General features: G+C 40.6%; 2 protein-coding genes across 6 annotated transcripts in view; one reads left to right on the forward strand and one right to left on the reverse strand.

Moving 5' to 3' along the window:
• Positions 1 to 4880, forward strand: part of arhgap21b (Rho GTPase activating protein 21b) — a 32732-nt gene extending 27852 nt beyond the window's left edge. For 2 of the 4 annotated variants that reach the window (XM_026312706.2, XM_026312709.2), the window contains exons 23-24: positions 1695 to 1726; positions 1840 to 4880. In XM_026312706.2, coding sequence (XP_026168491.1) covers positions 1695 to 1726; positions 1840 to 3414 — 1607 coding nt within the window. In that variant the 3' untranslated portion in view covers positions 3415 to 4880. The remainder of the gene's footprint in view (positions 1 to 1694; positions 1727 to 1839) is intronic. The other 2 variants (XM_026312707.2, XM_026312710.2) reach the window with 1 other exon arrangement.
• Positions 4881 to 6469: 1589 nt separating this feature from the next.
• The window catches only part of LOC113133802 (dipeptidyl aminopeptidase-like protein 6), a 59635-nt gene continuing 53241 nt past the window's right edge, over positions 6470 to 12863 (reverse strand). For both annotated transcript variants that reach the window (XM_026312711.1, XM_026312712.1), the window contains exons 10-26: positions 12601 to 12698; positions 12337 to 12463; positions 11868 to 11906; positions 11605 to 11712; positions 11425 to 11516; positions 11290 to 11337; positions 11081 to 11193; positions 10331 to 10378; positions 10096 to 10194; positions 9937 to 10006; positions 9055 to 9249; positions 8919 to 8973; positions 8363 to 8465; positions 8204 to 8259; positions 8018 to 8090; positions 7837 to 7910; positions 6470 to 7241 (exon numbers count right to left, since the gene is read on the reverse strand). In XM_026312711.1, coding sequence (XP_026168496.1) covers positions 7095 to 7241; positions 7837 to 7910; positions 8018 to 8090; positions 8204 to 8259; positions 8363 to 8465; positions 8919 to 8973; positions 9055 to 9249; positions 9937 to 10006; positions 10096 to 10194; positions 10331 to 10378; positions 11081 to 11193; positions 11290 to 11337; positions 11425 to 11516; positions 11605 to 11712; positions 11868 to 11906; positions 12337 to 12463; positions 12601 to 12698 — 1545 coding nt within the window. In that variant the 3' untranslated portion in view covers positions 6470 to 7094. The remainder of the gene's footprint in view (positions 7242 to 7836; positions 7911 to 8017; positions 8091 to 8203; positions 8260 to 8362; positions 8466 to 8918; positions 8974 to 9054; positions 9250 to 9936; positions 10007 to 10095; positions 10195 to 10330; positions 10379 to 11080; positions 11194 to 11289; positions 11338 to 11424; positions 11517 to 11604; positions 11713 to 11867; positions 11907 to 12336; positions 12464 to 12600; positions 12699 to 12863) is intronic.

The following is a 12863-nucleotide window of genomic DNA, read 5'->3' on the forward strand; positions in this document are numbered from 1 at the left end:
TCTCCCGGTCATGTGGCATAATCTGTTATGATGTCTGAGGGTGGGGGTCGTAGTTTTGGGACTGAGCTGGATGTTCCCCAGCACACATGCGTTTACACACAGACACACATAAAACCACGTTCCCAGGCCGTGATCTAATCGTTTTTGCTGTGGCAGGTAGTTTTTAAGTTTCAGGTGCCTCCTCTTGTGTCTTTTTGTTTGAGTTAATGTTTGTGATGTCCTTTTTTCAAAAACTTTATCTTCATTAAAAAAACATCACATTATCAACTACAGTGAAATATACTATCACATATCTCCTCATCGCCGACTGTTACATATTATATGTATAATGCAACACCTACATCATTCACTAACATGTCCCTCACAGTCTACTTAGCTAACCCTGTCCTATACTCATATTTTGAACCCAAATTAGATCATCAATAGCCCATTTCTGCTGCAGGAACTTTTTCAAGAGCCCAGAAACCAATTCGGGCACTTCAGGAGTCTTACCTGTTAGACTAATAGACTAAAATCATTTTGCCATAGTCCTCGTGTCATAGTCATAGTGCCCATTCTCCAGGCATTGCACTTTATATCCCTCAAATGAGCAGGGTGAGTTTTTTTTGCTTGCTCAACTCCTCTCCAACATCATTAAAACAATAAGTAGTGAATGCAGTTAGAAAGATAGATAGATGGATGATGGATGGATATCAGGAAAAGCACCAGACACTTTGTCATACTGGAAGATGAAAGCTGAAAAAGAGGCAGTGAGAGGGTGCAGAAAGAAGAAGTTTCTTTTTCCTCTCTGCGAGTGTCTTGTCTATTTATTACGTGTTTTTAAACATTAGTGCCACAAAGAATAACACAATAACCCAGTGTTTCTTCCTCTTGTAAAAACTGCATCTCTAACACTGATGTGATATTTTAATCTGGCTCATTACCCTCATCTTCAGTGCTTACTTTCTGAATTAAGTTCCTGTGGCTCCATAGGTCCTGAAATTATTTGGTTGAAAGGGGCTATTGGTGTATTTGTTTGTCAGCTGCAGTTTGTGTTTTCTTGTTTTTGGGCTTTGAGAAAACATTTTGTGAGCATGGTTTCTTTTATGTTGTTCAGAGTCATAGGCTACATGTTATAGGGGACCACAGGGGTTTATCTAGTGTGAAGTAGGCGCAGTCTGTCTGTTACACTCAGGCTTGCCTGCTCCAGCTGTATCGACAACACACACCCACTGATCTGTTCAGCTCAGGCCCCTTTCCGTCACAGCAAACTCATCACTCCCTGTCCTCTGTGATGTCTTTGAGTTGGGGAAAAAATGCCTACAGCTGGTTGGTGGCTACATGCGATGCTCTGTGATTGGCGTGTTTGTTCGTAATGTGCCGTCGTTCCATCGATACATGAGCATGAGCTGCTTTTTGTGTCTTGGTTTACTGCCAGGTTTTCACTTCCTTCCCTCTCATCCTTCATCTCAGGCCTCTTCTGCTGCTTTTGCCACTTCTCCATTTACTGCTTAGTGTGGTTACTTGTTCCTGTATCTCTCTTTCTGAGCTAAAAACGTGTCATTTGCTTTCATCAAGTTGCTCTCATTATGCTCATCATGTCTGTCAGTTTCACTCTGAACAAACTTTTAATCCTCTCTTTGCCTTGTTGACTGTTTTCAGTATCTACAGAGGTAACAGACATTTACTAATGACTTTTTTTCTCTTTAAAACAGATTCGGCATGTAGTGACTCCTCCAAATCAAAGGTAATGGCCTTTTACTTAATTTAGATTCACACAGATCTTTCTGTCCTTGCTTTGATATTTGTATATTCTTATGTCTTGTTTTGAAGATTCTTAATGCTATGTTTCTTTATCAGCAGGGCTTGTGGGGGTCAGGTAAGGATCAGTGTAGCAAAGAGATGCTGCGCTCCTCCTTCTTCGCCAGCCGCAAACGCAAGAAGCCTAAGGACAAAGCTCACCCCAGCAGTTCAGACGACGACCTGGATGCTGTGTTCTCCAAGAAGGAGCTCCCGGAGGAGAGCCAGCAGCAGCCGCTGTGGTCCCCAGACAGGGGGGCCGAGGAAGAGGGGGAGACAGATAAAGAGTGTGTTAAAGAGAAGCACAGGGGCAGCTCAGAGGAGCAGTGTGACAAAATCAACAGGGAAGAGTCTCTCTCCAGTAGCCTGGTATCGCAGCCATCTCCCTCCCTGCCTCCAGAACACATTTCCTCCAGTCTTCATACTGGCTCTCCCTATACCTCGCCCTCCCATTCCCCTAACCTCAGCTACCGCATGCCAATGGTACACCAGTCGTCTCTGTCAGACCCACCCTACAACTATGATGATACAGTGTCCGACCTCGGTACGATGAACAGCACCAGCTCTCAGGCTTCAGTGCCCAGAGTGAGGCGTGGCAAGATGGTGACTCTGGGTCCAGAGGCAGGCCCCAATGGACTGGGAGCTGAGGTTTGCTCCATCACCTCCGACTACTCCACCACCTCTTCCATGACGTTTCTGACCGGAGCAGAGCTCAGTGCCCTCAGTCCTGAAGTGCAGTCTGTGGCTGAAAGCAGGGGTGGGGATGATGCAGATGATGAGAGAAGTGAGCTCATTAGTGAAGGAAGGCCAATGGAGACAGACAGCGAGAGCGACTTGTCTGTGTTTACTGTTGGGAGAGTGAATCAAAGAGAACTGCAGCAAGCGTCGCAACCTCTCTCCTCCCACAGACTCATTGAATGTGATACACTTTCCAGAAAGAAAGCTGCTCAACAGAAAACCAACAGCGAATCCTCACTGGATGGTGCCCGGAGTGACAAAGATTCCAACAAACTGCCACATATTATGGGGTCTGTTAAAGGCCGTTCTACAGGCAGCCTCAGCTCGTCATCTCGTGGTGACCTGGATAAGGCAGAACCTACGTGGAGGCTGAAGATCACAGACCGACTGAAGGTGCGACTGCGAATGTCTGTGGATGACATGTTTGGTGTGGGCAGCCAGAGGAGCCGGTCCCCAGAGGGCCGCAGTAAGAAGAAGAACATCAGACGCAGACACACCATGGGTGGTCAGAGGGACTTTGCAGAGCTGTCTGTTTTGGGAGATTGGCCACAGCAGGGTGGTATTGGTTCAGGCTCGCGGTCAGAGCTCTCAGCTGTCGACCGACTAAAGCCGAAGTGCAGCTCTCAGGACTTCTCCATTGGAGACTGGATTGCTCGCGAGCGCCACCGCACCAGCAATCCTGAGGTCAGCCTCGACTCCTCTGATCAGCAGGGGCTGCTGTGCATGGGAAACCCCCAAAACCTCGGAGCCTCGTCCTCATCTGAACTCCCACCTCTTCCAACTGAGGTGTTGAACGGTGTCCCCCAGAGTAAAAATCTGAGCCTTTCAGCGACCGCTCATCCACATAAACTTAGCAGTTCGCAGGTGGTCCATTCACGATTCTATCAGTACCTTTGAGAAGCGTTGGACGTGTGTGACTGTATGTTTTCTGTCTGGGATGTGTACGTATTTGGGAGTCGGTCAGTATAATGTCTGTTGTGTGACCAATGTTAGTGAATGAGCAAGTTGTACAAATATTGTCTGGAGTGTGTGTCACCGTGTGTGCTTGTGAGGAGAATTACTGCACACAGGGGTTGTTGATCTTTCTCATGTATAAGGCATGGAACAAAATGTTTATACCTTAATTTCTTTTTTCTTTTCTTTTTTTTTTTTAATACAAATCCCTTTTATGTTGACCTGTTGCATTGAGGACCTGTTGCTCATAAAACAATGAGCCTGTGAAATCTGCACAAGGAAGTGTGAACATTCAGAGTTGAGATTGTTTAAAGGTTTAGTTAAGTGGCTTTAAGGATGAACTGACTTTTAGAACGAATAGGAAGTAGTGAAAAAGTACAGATTTTTAGTATTGCAGAGGAACTATTTTTGTGTAAAGAAAGTTATGTTCAAAGTCAGTGCGTTTCTCAGTAACCAAATGAAGAATGTACAGACATGTTTGCTGTCATACTGACTAAAAGCTTTAGATGCTTGTTTCATCCTAAAGTATATATAACCATATTTTTCTGTGTACTTGAATTGTGTTTTTGGTACAGCCTGTGTGTGGACTGCCTACAAGCTCTCTGCTGTCAAAGGGCCTTTCCAAAGGTACAAGGGTAACAAGAAAACACTGGACCTCTACAAATGGAAACAAGTTCTTATTCATCCCATATATGTGGTTTTAAGAGCAGTGAACAACATACTTCTGATGCAAATGTGATGATGTGTTTTAGTGTTCATAGTTCACACAAATGTCAGGGACCGGCAGTCGATTGCAAACAGAAATAAAAAGAAGAAAAGGTAAATGGGTAGCCCAATCAGAAAAATCATGTTTCTTCACAATAGGAAGTGCCTCATAATGAAATGTTAAGGGTGCCATTGTGTCTTTGTTGAGATACATGAAGATGTTACTGTAAATGACATTTTTATTTTCGACTCCCAGTTCTGAGCATTCTATAGGTTATGTTCTAACAAAATGCAGAGCTTCCATTCCTTAGGCATTCCACTCTGGTCTTAACATGTTTTATACATTTTTTTTCCCTTTCCTATTTCTCTTTTTTTAATTTTTATTTTAACAGAACTTGAATTTTAAATATTGTAAAATAAGTAACTTAAATGTATATATAAATGCCATGTTTTAGCTGCTTTACTTTTCATTTCCATCAAATTGCAGGATATAAGTACAGTATTGTGATGATGATGATGATGCTCATGTGGCCTTTGTGCGTGTTGTGGGCAGTTTGGTACTTCTCTGTGGAGAGAGGTTCCTGCAGGAGGAAATTCTTCATTGAGTTGGACCATTTGTACTAATGCTGTGTTCCTCTGATTGTTAGGGGGGTTTGCGCAGACTCCTGAAACACTGGAAATAAATTTTGTCATTTGCAGATGTCCATATATGTTTTTTTTGTTTGTTTGTTTTTTTTTTTTATTCTTATTTTTTTACTGTTAAGTAGGAAAGCAGCAGCAATATATGGAAACAAAGAAAGAACTGAAGGCCTAATTGTAAAATTTATTCACACTGAAGAAACATTGACCTGCCCTGGAATTTTGAGTTTTATTGTCTTACAATGTTGAATCGGTCAGTTTAATGTGCTGCTGTGTCTTATATTTGTAACTAATTTAGATCACCTTGTAGATATGTTTTCACATTAAAGGGTAGTTTTCTGTTTGTTAGTGTCAAAACAGCAGTGAATCATTTTATAGACACTTCAAAGAACATGTTGTGAAGTCTTAGGGGGTTGCAGGAGGGGACACTGAGTGAGAGGTTCAGTACACTGTGTACAGGTCAGTAGTCTGTTACATGCTGACAAAAAGTTATAAACGCTGTCACCTACAGATCATTTAGACTCACCAACTACCCTACTCTACTTTATCTTGTAGTTCTTCAGATAGTGGAAGGAGGCTGAGCATCACACCTGTTGAGATTTCCGGTTGGACGCAGACTTCAACCTGGAACTTTCTTGCTTTGAAGTGACACTGCTAACCACTGCACTTCCGTGTCCATAAGGTAAATAATGATTTTCAGTCAAAGATTTCAGTGCTATACATTTAGTTGTATTTGAGCATTCGAACATTAAGGTCTTTTTCTCAAAAAAGGTTTTGATTTTGAGATGTTGCAGTAGGTAAAGCTAAGATATAAACAAATGATATTCAAATTCTAGTTAGCTGCTTACAGGGTCTTGGTGTTCCTACAAGTCAAAATGTCTGCTGTAAAAAGGCCCATCAGGAAATTAGATAGAGGTTTACATAGTCTTATCTTATATGCTTTATGATATCTTTCTTGGAAAAAGAAAAAAAAAAAAAAAGCTCAGCCCTCAGTTGTACTGCACTACTTCTTCTGTGCAGAAGATGGCACCCCTGCCTAAGTAAAGTAAATCATCAGTCACATAGTTTGCTAAACAGGCAAAATAAAGCCAATAAAAGTACATTTCAAAATGCTTTATATACAAGTTGCACATACAACATAAAGACTTAAACAATAGAAGATTTACACTTTGTACATCAGCTGACTAGAAACCACTGACAATACTAACTAACAGGGAGAGAGTCAAGCCATTTAACACACAAGTCAAAGAAATTCACAAAATAATGAAAATTTCAGCATTAACTCACCAATTTGCAAGGTAAATAGAGAACTGCATTTGTAAACTAAATGTTCTTTACATTTTGTCAGTATAATAACATCTTCGAAGCAGACATACAGTTACCTTGTATTCACTTCCTTCCCTGTTGTGAGATCAAATGTACCATAGCTTGTGTTTGCAATTTGTCTCACGAATAACTGGCTTAGAGGAGAAATGGAATCATGTTCTGTTTTTAACGAAATGCACAGTCCAGACAAGGCCTATCCATATTTACTCATTTTCAGTGACATGTGGGCTCCTAACATGAACATTTCACCCACAGTAAGGCACAGTGACAAAAAGAACTAGAGTTCAATTCAGAAATATGCAGAGGGAATTATTTCCTAGCATTTTTTTTTTTTTTTTTTTTTTTTTTGTATAGACACTTTTTTTGGAGTACAACACAAGTTAAACATTGTGCCTTTGACTGTTAAAGCAACTAAGGACTGATGCAGCCAGACATCCACTCATAGACACAGTACTGTTGTAAGACACTGAACAGATTAATTCTGAAAAACAAGTAGCAGTAATCATAGTCATCAACACAATAATCAGTAAGCTGGATGGAAGGTTATCAGAAACTGTCAGCCTTTCAAATGTTAAATGTCAACATAACAAACTGATCTTCACACAGGGATACTTTGTGCTGCAAAGCGTTAGACTGATGTGCCCAGTTTGGAATGGAGACTCATTGCTCAATGGGTGTTGTGGTGATCCTCTGTCTGTCCACCAGAGGGAGTACTAGTCCATTTATTGTAATAGAGATATGAGTGTTCTCATCTCAGATTTATTCAACGTCTTTCTGACTGGTTTCCTCATCAGCAGCCAGCACACGGTGAGGAGAGGGGATGTGGGCCGAGATCCTGTTTGCACATGCAGGTGCTGCATTGTGGACAGCAGGTGTTGTTGACTGGGTTAGAAAGATCTGTTGCATATTGTGCTGTTGTAGCTGGCCGGGGATCTGGATCAAGAGGAGTGGGTTTAACTGTTGTCCTCATCCTCTTCCTGCTGGTCGTCAGTCAGTACCTCTGGCACCCGGAAACATTCCTCAAAGAAGTTGACCAGAGTTTGGCTTAGGTGCTGCTGCATCCCCTCACTATGTAGAAAGTGTCCCTCATCTGGGTAGATCTGTAGATTAATACAGAGCATGGGATTCATTTACAGTTGTAACTTGTGTTTTTAGAAAAGGTCATTTCTGACCTTGCAAACAGAAAGTGGTAGATTAGTCTCACTACATAATCCATTTGATGTTGCTACTTGCACCTTTTGACCCAACATGGACAGTTCTTTAAAGTACTAAGCAGAATAGAAATGTTAACATCTACACAAAACTGGAAAGATTTTAGTACAATTCCTTTTTTGCGTTACAGTCCCACCACTGCCACTCACCAAGGAAAAAGAGAGTTTGTAAGATAGCTATCTGAATGGTTTTATGGACATAATGTAACAGGAGGAACAAGTACAGTGTGTATACAGTATGGGCACATGAGTGTTGTTTAAAATAAGCTTGTAAAAAATCAGAATCTATTGATAAAATGTCCATCTAGATAACAAAACAGTAATATTTTTTCAAACAACAAAACAATAATTTTTCTGTTAATTTCTCACCTCCCAATAAATCAGTCTTCTTCGTAATGCACAGAGCATGTTAATAAATGGTGCATTTAGAGATAAATTCATCAGATTGAATTCAGGACCAGTAGTTTTAGAAACTGCAGCTCACCTGTAGAGTGTAGTTGGCCTTCTCGCTGATTAAATGGTTGATAAATTTGGCCGTGTGCTGGAAGTGCACTTTTTCTGCAGTGTTGGTAGAGAAGAGAAGATTGGAGAACAGCATTAGATACTAATAACAATTAGTTGATGTTTCCCGTCACTGTAGTGCTGATATGAGACATGTCTGTTACCGTCAGCAGTCGGGTGGATTATCAAGTACTGCTTATCCAGAAGCTGACCTGCTCTGTGTGCTAAATTTGCCATCTGAAGAAGAAGCAGAAAATCCATGTGGTTAACATCCTCTTACTAACGTCTACTTCAGCTGAACATATTGGTCTTAAGATTTCAATCAGGTAGCAGAAGCTTTGAAACTTTACCGTATATACTCGGGAATCTGTCTTAGAGCCAAGATATCGTTCTGAAAATGCAGATGCTGTAATTCAAACAAGAGACAGACCGCATTAGAAAGACCTGTGCTCCTTTGAACATTGTCCCAAGACCATGACATTCAGAAGACATATATTTGGGAGTTATACCATATAGCTCGAAGTCTGTGATGGGTGAGACTGCGGTTCCACATTTAAGTTGAGTGAACTCTTCAGAGCTCAAAAGCATCGTGGCTAAATATCCTCCATAGGCCTGAGCAAAGTTGGAGGAGACACAGAAACACATCAAAAAGAGAAATGAATTAAACTTTGAGGTGATAATTTCCATTTGACGCAGTGTCTCTATTTCTGAGGTGACATGTAGGTAAAGGTACAATATGTAAAATGTGAAACATTTAGCAGCATTTACTACCATCCAGGAAAGGAGGGTACAGTGGTGGTCAACTTTAGAGTCAATGTTTGATTTGTCTGTTCTGGGCTACTGTAGAAACATGGCTGCGCTATATGGCTGCCTCCATGAAAGGAGACCCGCTTCCTATGTAGATTTAAAAGGCTCATTCTAAGATTAAGAAAATGCAATAGTTGGTATTTTCTAGTGATTACACACTAATGACAATATATTTGTGAATACTATATTCCATTTCTCCTAGTAGAATATTACACATTGAACCTTTAACTGACATCCGGCCTGAGCATGTGTTCTTACCTTTCCATAAACTCCCATTCGATTCTTATCAATGTAGGGCTCTTTGGATATAAACCTGAAAATATAAATAAGGAAATGAGTAAAACTATTAGGCTCTTGGCTACAGCCACGCTCGTGGTTCAACTGGACATCTGACCTGAGTGCCTCCAATTGGTCCCTCTCCTCTAGTTTTCCCAATTTCCTCCTAACTTTGTGGAGAAGGTTGGTGCCCTGAAAGCCGCTGCCATGGCCATCGAAGCGGATGACAACAGTGCTGAAGCTGCTGACCAGGACCGTGGCCCAGTCCACCTGGAACTGCTCCGTCACCATCTGTCCACCAGGCGTACCGTCCCTGTAGAAATTATGACACAGACATCTTGTTAAAAAGGAAAATGAACAGATTTTATGTTCAGTATTATAACTGGACAAATTAAAGGTGTAAAATTAAAATGAGAACAGTCACCATTAAGAAAAAAAAAAGATTAACCACATTTAGTAAAAAGGGTTGTAAAAAACAATGGATTAATTTTCAAATTAATGGAGTCCAAACTAAGCAGCTGTTTATTGCTGTTTAAATGTTCATTGTGTTCACTATTTTTCTCAGCTTTTTCAATATAATTTAAAATTTAATTAAAAATATGTGTTCAGAATTGTGATTTTTACTACTTTTATGATTTTATGCACTAACTAATCATTCAGTTGAGAAAAAAAAGTAACAAAGGTGTAGTCCACCAGTTTCACACATCAATATCCATTTGCTTATCAATCCCGAGGAACTGCAGGGTTATTTGGACAATTTTGTTCCTGAGTTTAAAACTCAGGACAGGAGTTATAGAAGGATCCAAAATACACTATTTAGTTACATTATGGGAAATGTAAAATCCAGCATTTTTGGATCTTACTGGAGACTTAAAATCAAGGTAGCTCAGTCTTTTTAACCATTCTGTTAATAACTCCTGTGATTTGGTGGAGACTTATACAAAATTGTCTGGAGTAAACCTTTTGAACGATGGTGAAAGTGTTGGTTAGTTATACTTACACTAGAAGCAGTAATGGGTAATGGGCCGTATCTACAAACCCAGCTGGCTTCAGAATCTGCATTGTCAGAACTGCAACAGTCAGGACAGGGTTAATGGTAACGTTATATCACAAGAGGATTGGCTGTAATTGTGTTTGCTAATGGAACATGAAGACGTACTGTAATCATCTATGGTGATGGTCTCATACTCCACTCTGGGCATCTGCATGTTGTGGTAGGTGGTGTTTACTTTTTCATTTGTCTCCACATCAAACACCTCTGCAGTTAAAGAGAAAACAGATCGTGCTGCAGTCTCAGAGACAAATCTCTCCCTGGATGAACACATTTGTGGTGAATCATACAGTTCATTGTATGTGTTGATTTAAAAGGACAACACCACAGAGACAACACTCACTCTGCTTGTCCTCAGTGCTATAGATAACCACACTTGGAATATCTGGGCCTATAAAGAACAATTCGGAGAACAAACAAAAACATGAATGCAATCGAAGAATGTTTTTTTTTTAATTTGATAAGCTTGATAAAATATCACATAAGAATTTCAACACTCAAATGTCTTCAAACTATGAAACCCAACTCTTCTCATCTTGCAATAACAGGCCTCTGCCAGATTCACAGTTGATAATCTACTTCTGTCCGATGAGGAAGTACATTATTATTTCACAATGGAGCTCCTCTCCAAAGATCCAATTAATGAAGAAAGCCACTGGCACTTTTCCTCTCTGGAGTGAGCTCCTTAAACAAATCAGCTTCCATGGAAACTGGATTAAAGCCACATGGGCAAAAAAAAAAACCTCAGAGGAGCACAATACATCTAGTAAACAACACAATGGTAATGACTGGGCACTCTCTGACAGCAGCTCAGTAGCCCTTGCATGACTGTTGGCATGCAGTCAGACAAGACATTTACTTCTGTGGCTAATCAGGGGAATCCAGCAGTGGTTTGAGGTTATATGCTAATATCCAGTTTGGTATAAAAACTCAACCTGACACAGAACTAATTCAATTACACTTCCTACTGTACGCAGCTCTCTGCCTCCTCTAGAAGATGTTCATGCTCAACAGCGCTGGGATATAAAAGCACTTTCAGTCCATTGTTATAGAAGAGCCTTGAGTGGAGAGGTTTGGGGTTGAGGATGCTCACCTTTACAGTTGAGTAAGAAGTACTGCATGTTGTGGCTGAATGACACGTCCACATAGCCGCACTTGAATTCACAAGACAAGCAGCAGCGATTAAACGGAGGGATTGTGTCGGCGCTGTGGAATGGCACTCAGTCAGTATAGTTATATACCTTAAAGAGCACTCGTGGAAATAAAAACCTAGGAGCACATATATTGCAGTAAAATCCTTACCTGTACAAGTGTCGTCGCTTAGGGTCATCCTCTGTGCTCAGGAAGTATCTGAGAAACATTGGCATCAAATAATAAAAAACAAAGATTCTGCTGCACATCCATCATAAATAAGGCAAAAATATAAAAATGTCTTACATAAGGTTCCTTTCATGATTGTAGGCCAAGATGCTGGTGACATCCCAATCTCCAGAGGTCAGAGACTGAAGTATGTCTGTACTGGTGTTTGGCTGGGAGAGAATAACACAAGGGACCACTCCTGATCTTTACCAAGCCTCAAAGGACACATGATATAACGGTCATTTTGTTATTTCTTACCATTGAGGTTGACATGGAGATGTGGAAAAACTTTCCTCTCCCACCCTGAGGGATTGCCCTGGTGAAGAAAAACTTGTGTCCATCTTGGGAAAAGAGTGGTGCTTCATTCTACAGAGAGGAGAGATGAAAACATCTGCTTGTGTATTGTGTATAAATAAAAACCTGTTTACCTGTTAGTTACTTGTTCAAGCTCAGACCCATGGCGCAAACAGAGGCTGCTTTCTTTTCTTTTTTCTATGCCAACAGCAGTTTTGATCACGTACCTGTCGGTGCAACCAGCTCTCACTCTCATCCTCATGTTTCTGAAAAGAAGAGCGTACAAGTCCAACAAATTAATTAAATTAGGGATAATTTGTCGTATATCCTATTTAATGGACAGATGTGAGAGCGGCATCCATCTTCTCATATAACTTTCTATCGGATAGCAAAGAATATTTTCCCAAAATATCAAACAATTCCTTTACAAAAGCAGGTCACTAAATGTACATTTTTGCAAAAGATAAAACTTAAGTTTTACTCTAGTGTTTGGCAAATGTGAATTTACCTGGGACTAGTTTAAGCTGTGGGTTTAGTTAGCTGTACAAGGGTGAATGTAGGTTTGACTCAAAATAAACTTATCAGACTGAAGAAACATGTGGTCCTTTCATAGGATTTGGTTGGCAAACACAGAATATCACCAGATTTCCAGAAATTGACAGTCAATTTCACAAGGAAATGTTGCTGAATTTTCACCTTAATGCAGACTCCAGTTGTAGCTTCACACAGTGTCAGGATAGAGTTGTTCTGGGCTCTGTTCAGCCAATTGACAGCCAGTTTGGTACTGGTGGCCCATTTCACCATGGTGATATAATATTCCCTTCTGCAAATCCAAAAGGCAGAGAATGAATCACCAACACTGACAACCTCCAATCTCAACTATTGTTAAAAAAAAAAAAAAGTGATTTTATGATTTTTGGTGATCCGTAAACAATAAGGCACCTTCATGCTGTCACTCACCCTATTCGGGGGTCATCTGGTTTTTTCATCACCACTGTGTGCAGAGGACCATTGAGGCTCACTACTGACAGGTGCACTATGGGGTTTTCCTCACCAGCCTTGAGGAAATAAGACAGGTCAGACTGAATTTCAGTTTAAGACAGTGAGCAACTGTTTTCCTGTCACCTTCAAAGTTAAATACACTCTGTCAAATTCATAGTTATAGTCCACCACTATACACAAAGTACAATTCTGAGGTACCTGCACTTAACTGTATATGTACT

This window comes from Mastacembelus armatus, chromosome 17 (assembly GCF_900324485.2).
Source record: "Mastacembelus armatus chromosome 17, fMasArm1.2, whole genome shotgun sequence".
Lineage (NCBI taxonomy): Eukaryota > Metazoa > Chordata > Actinopteri > Synbranchiformes > Mastacembelidae > Mastacembelus > Mastacembelus armatus.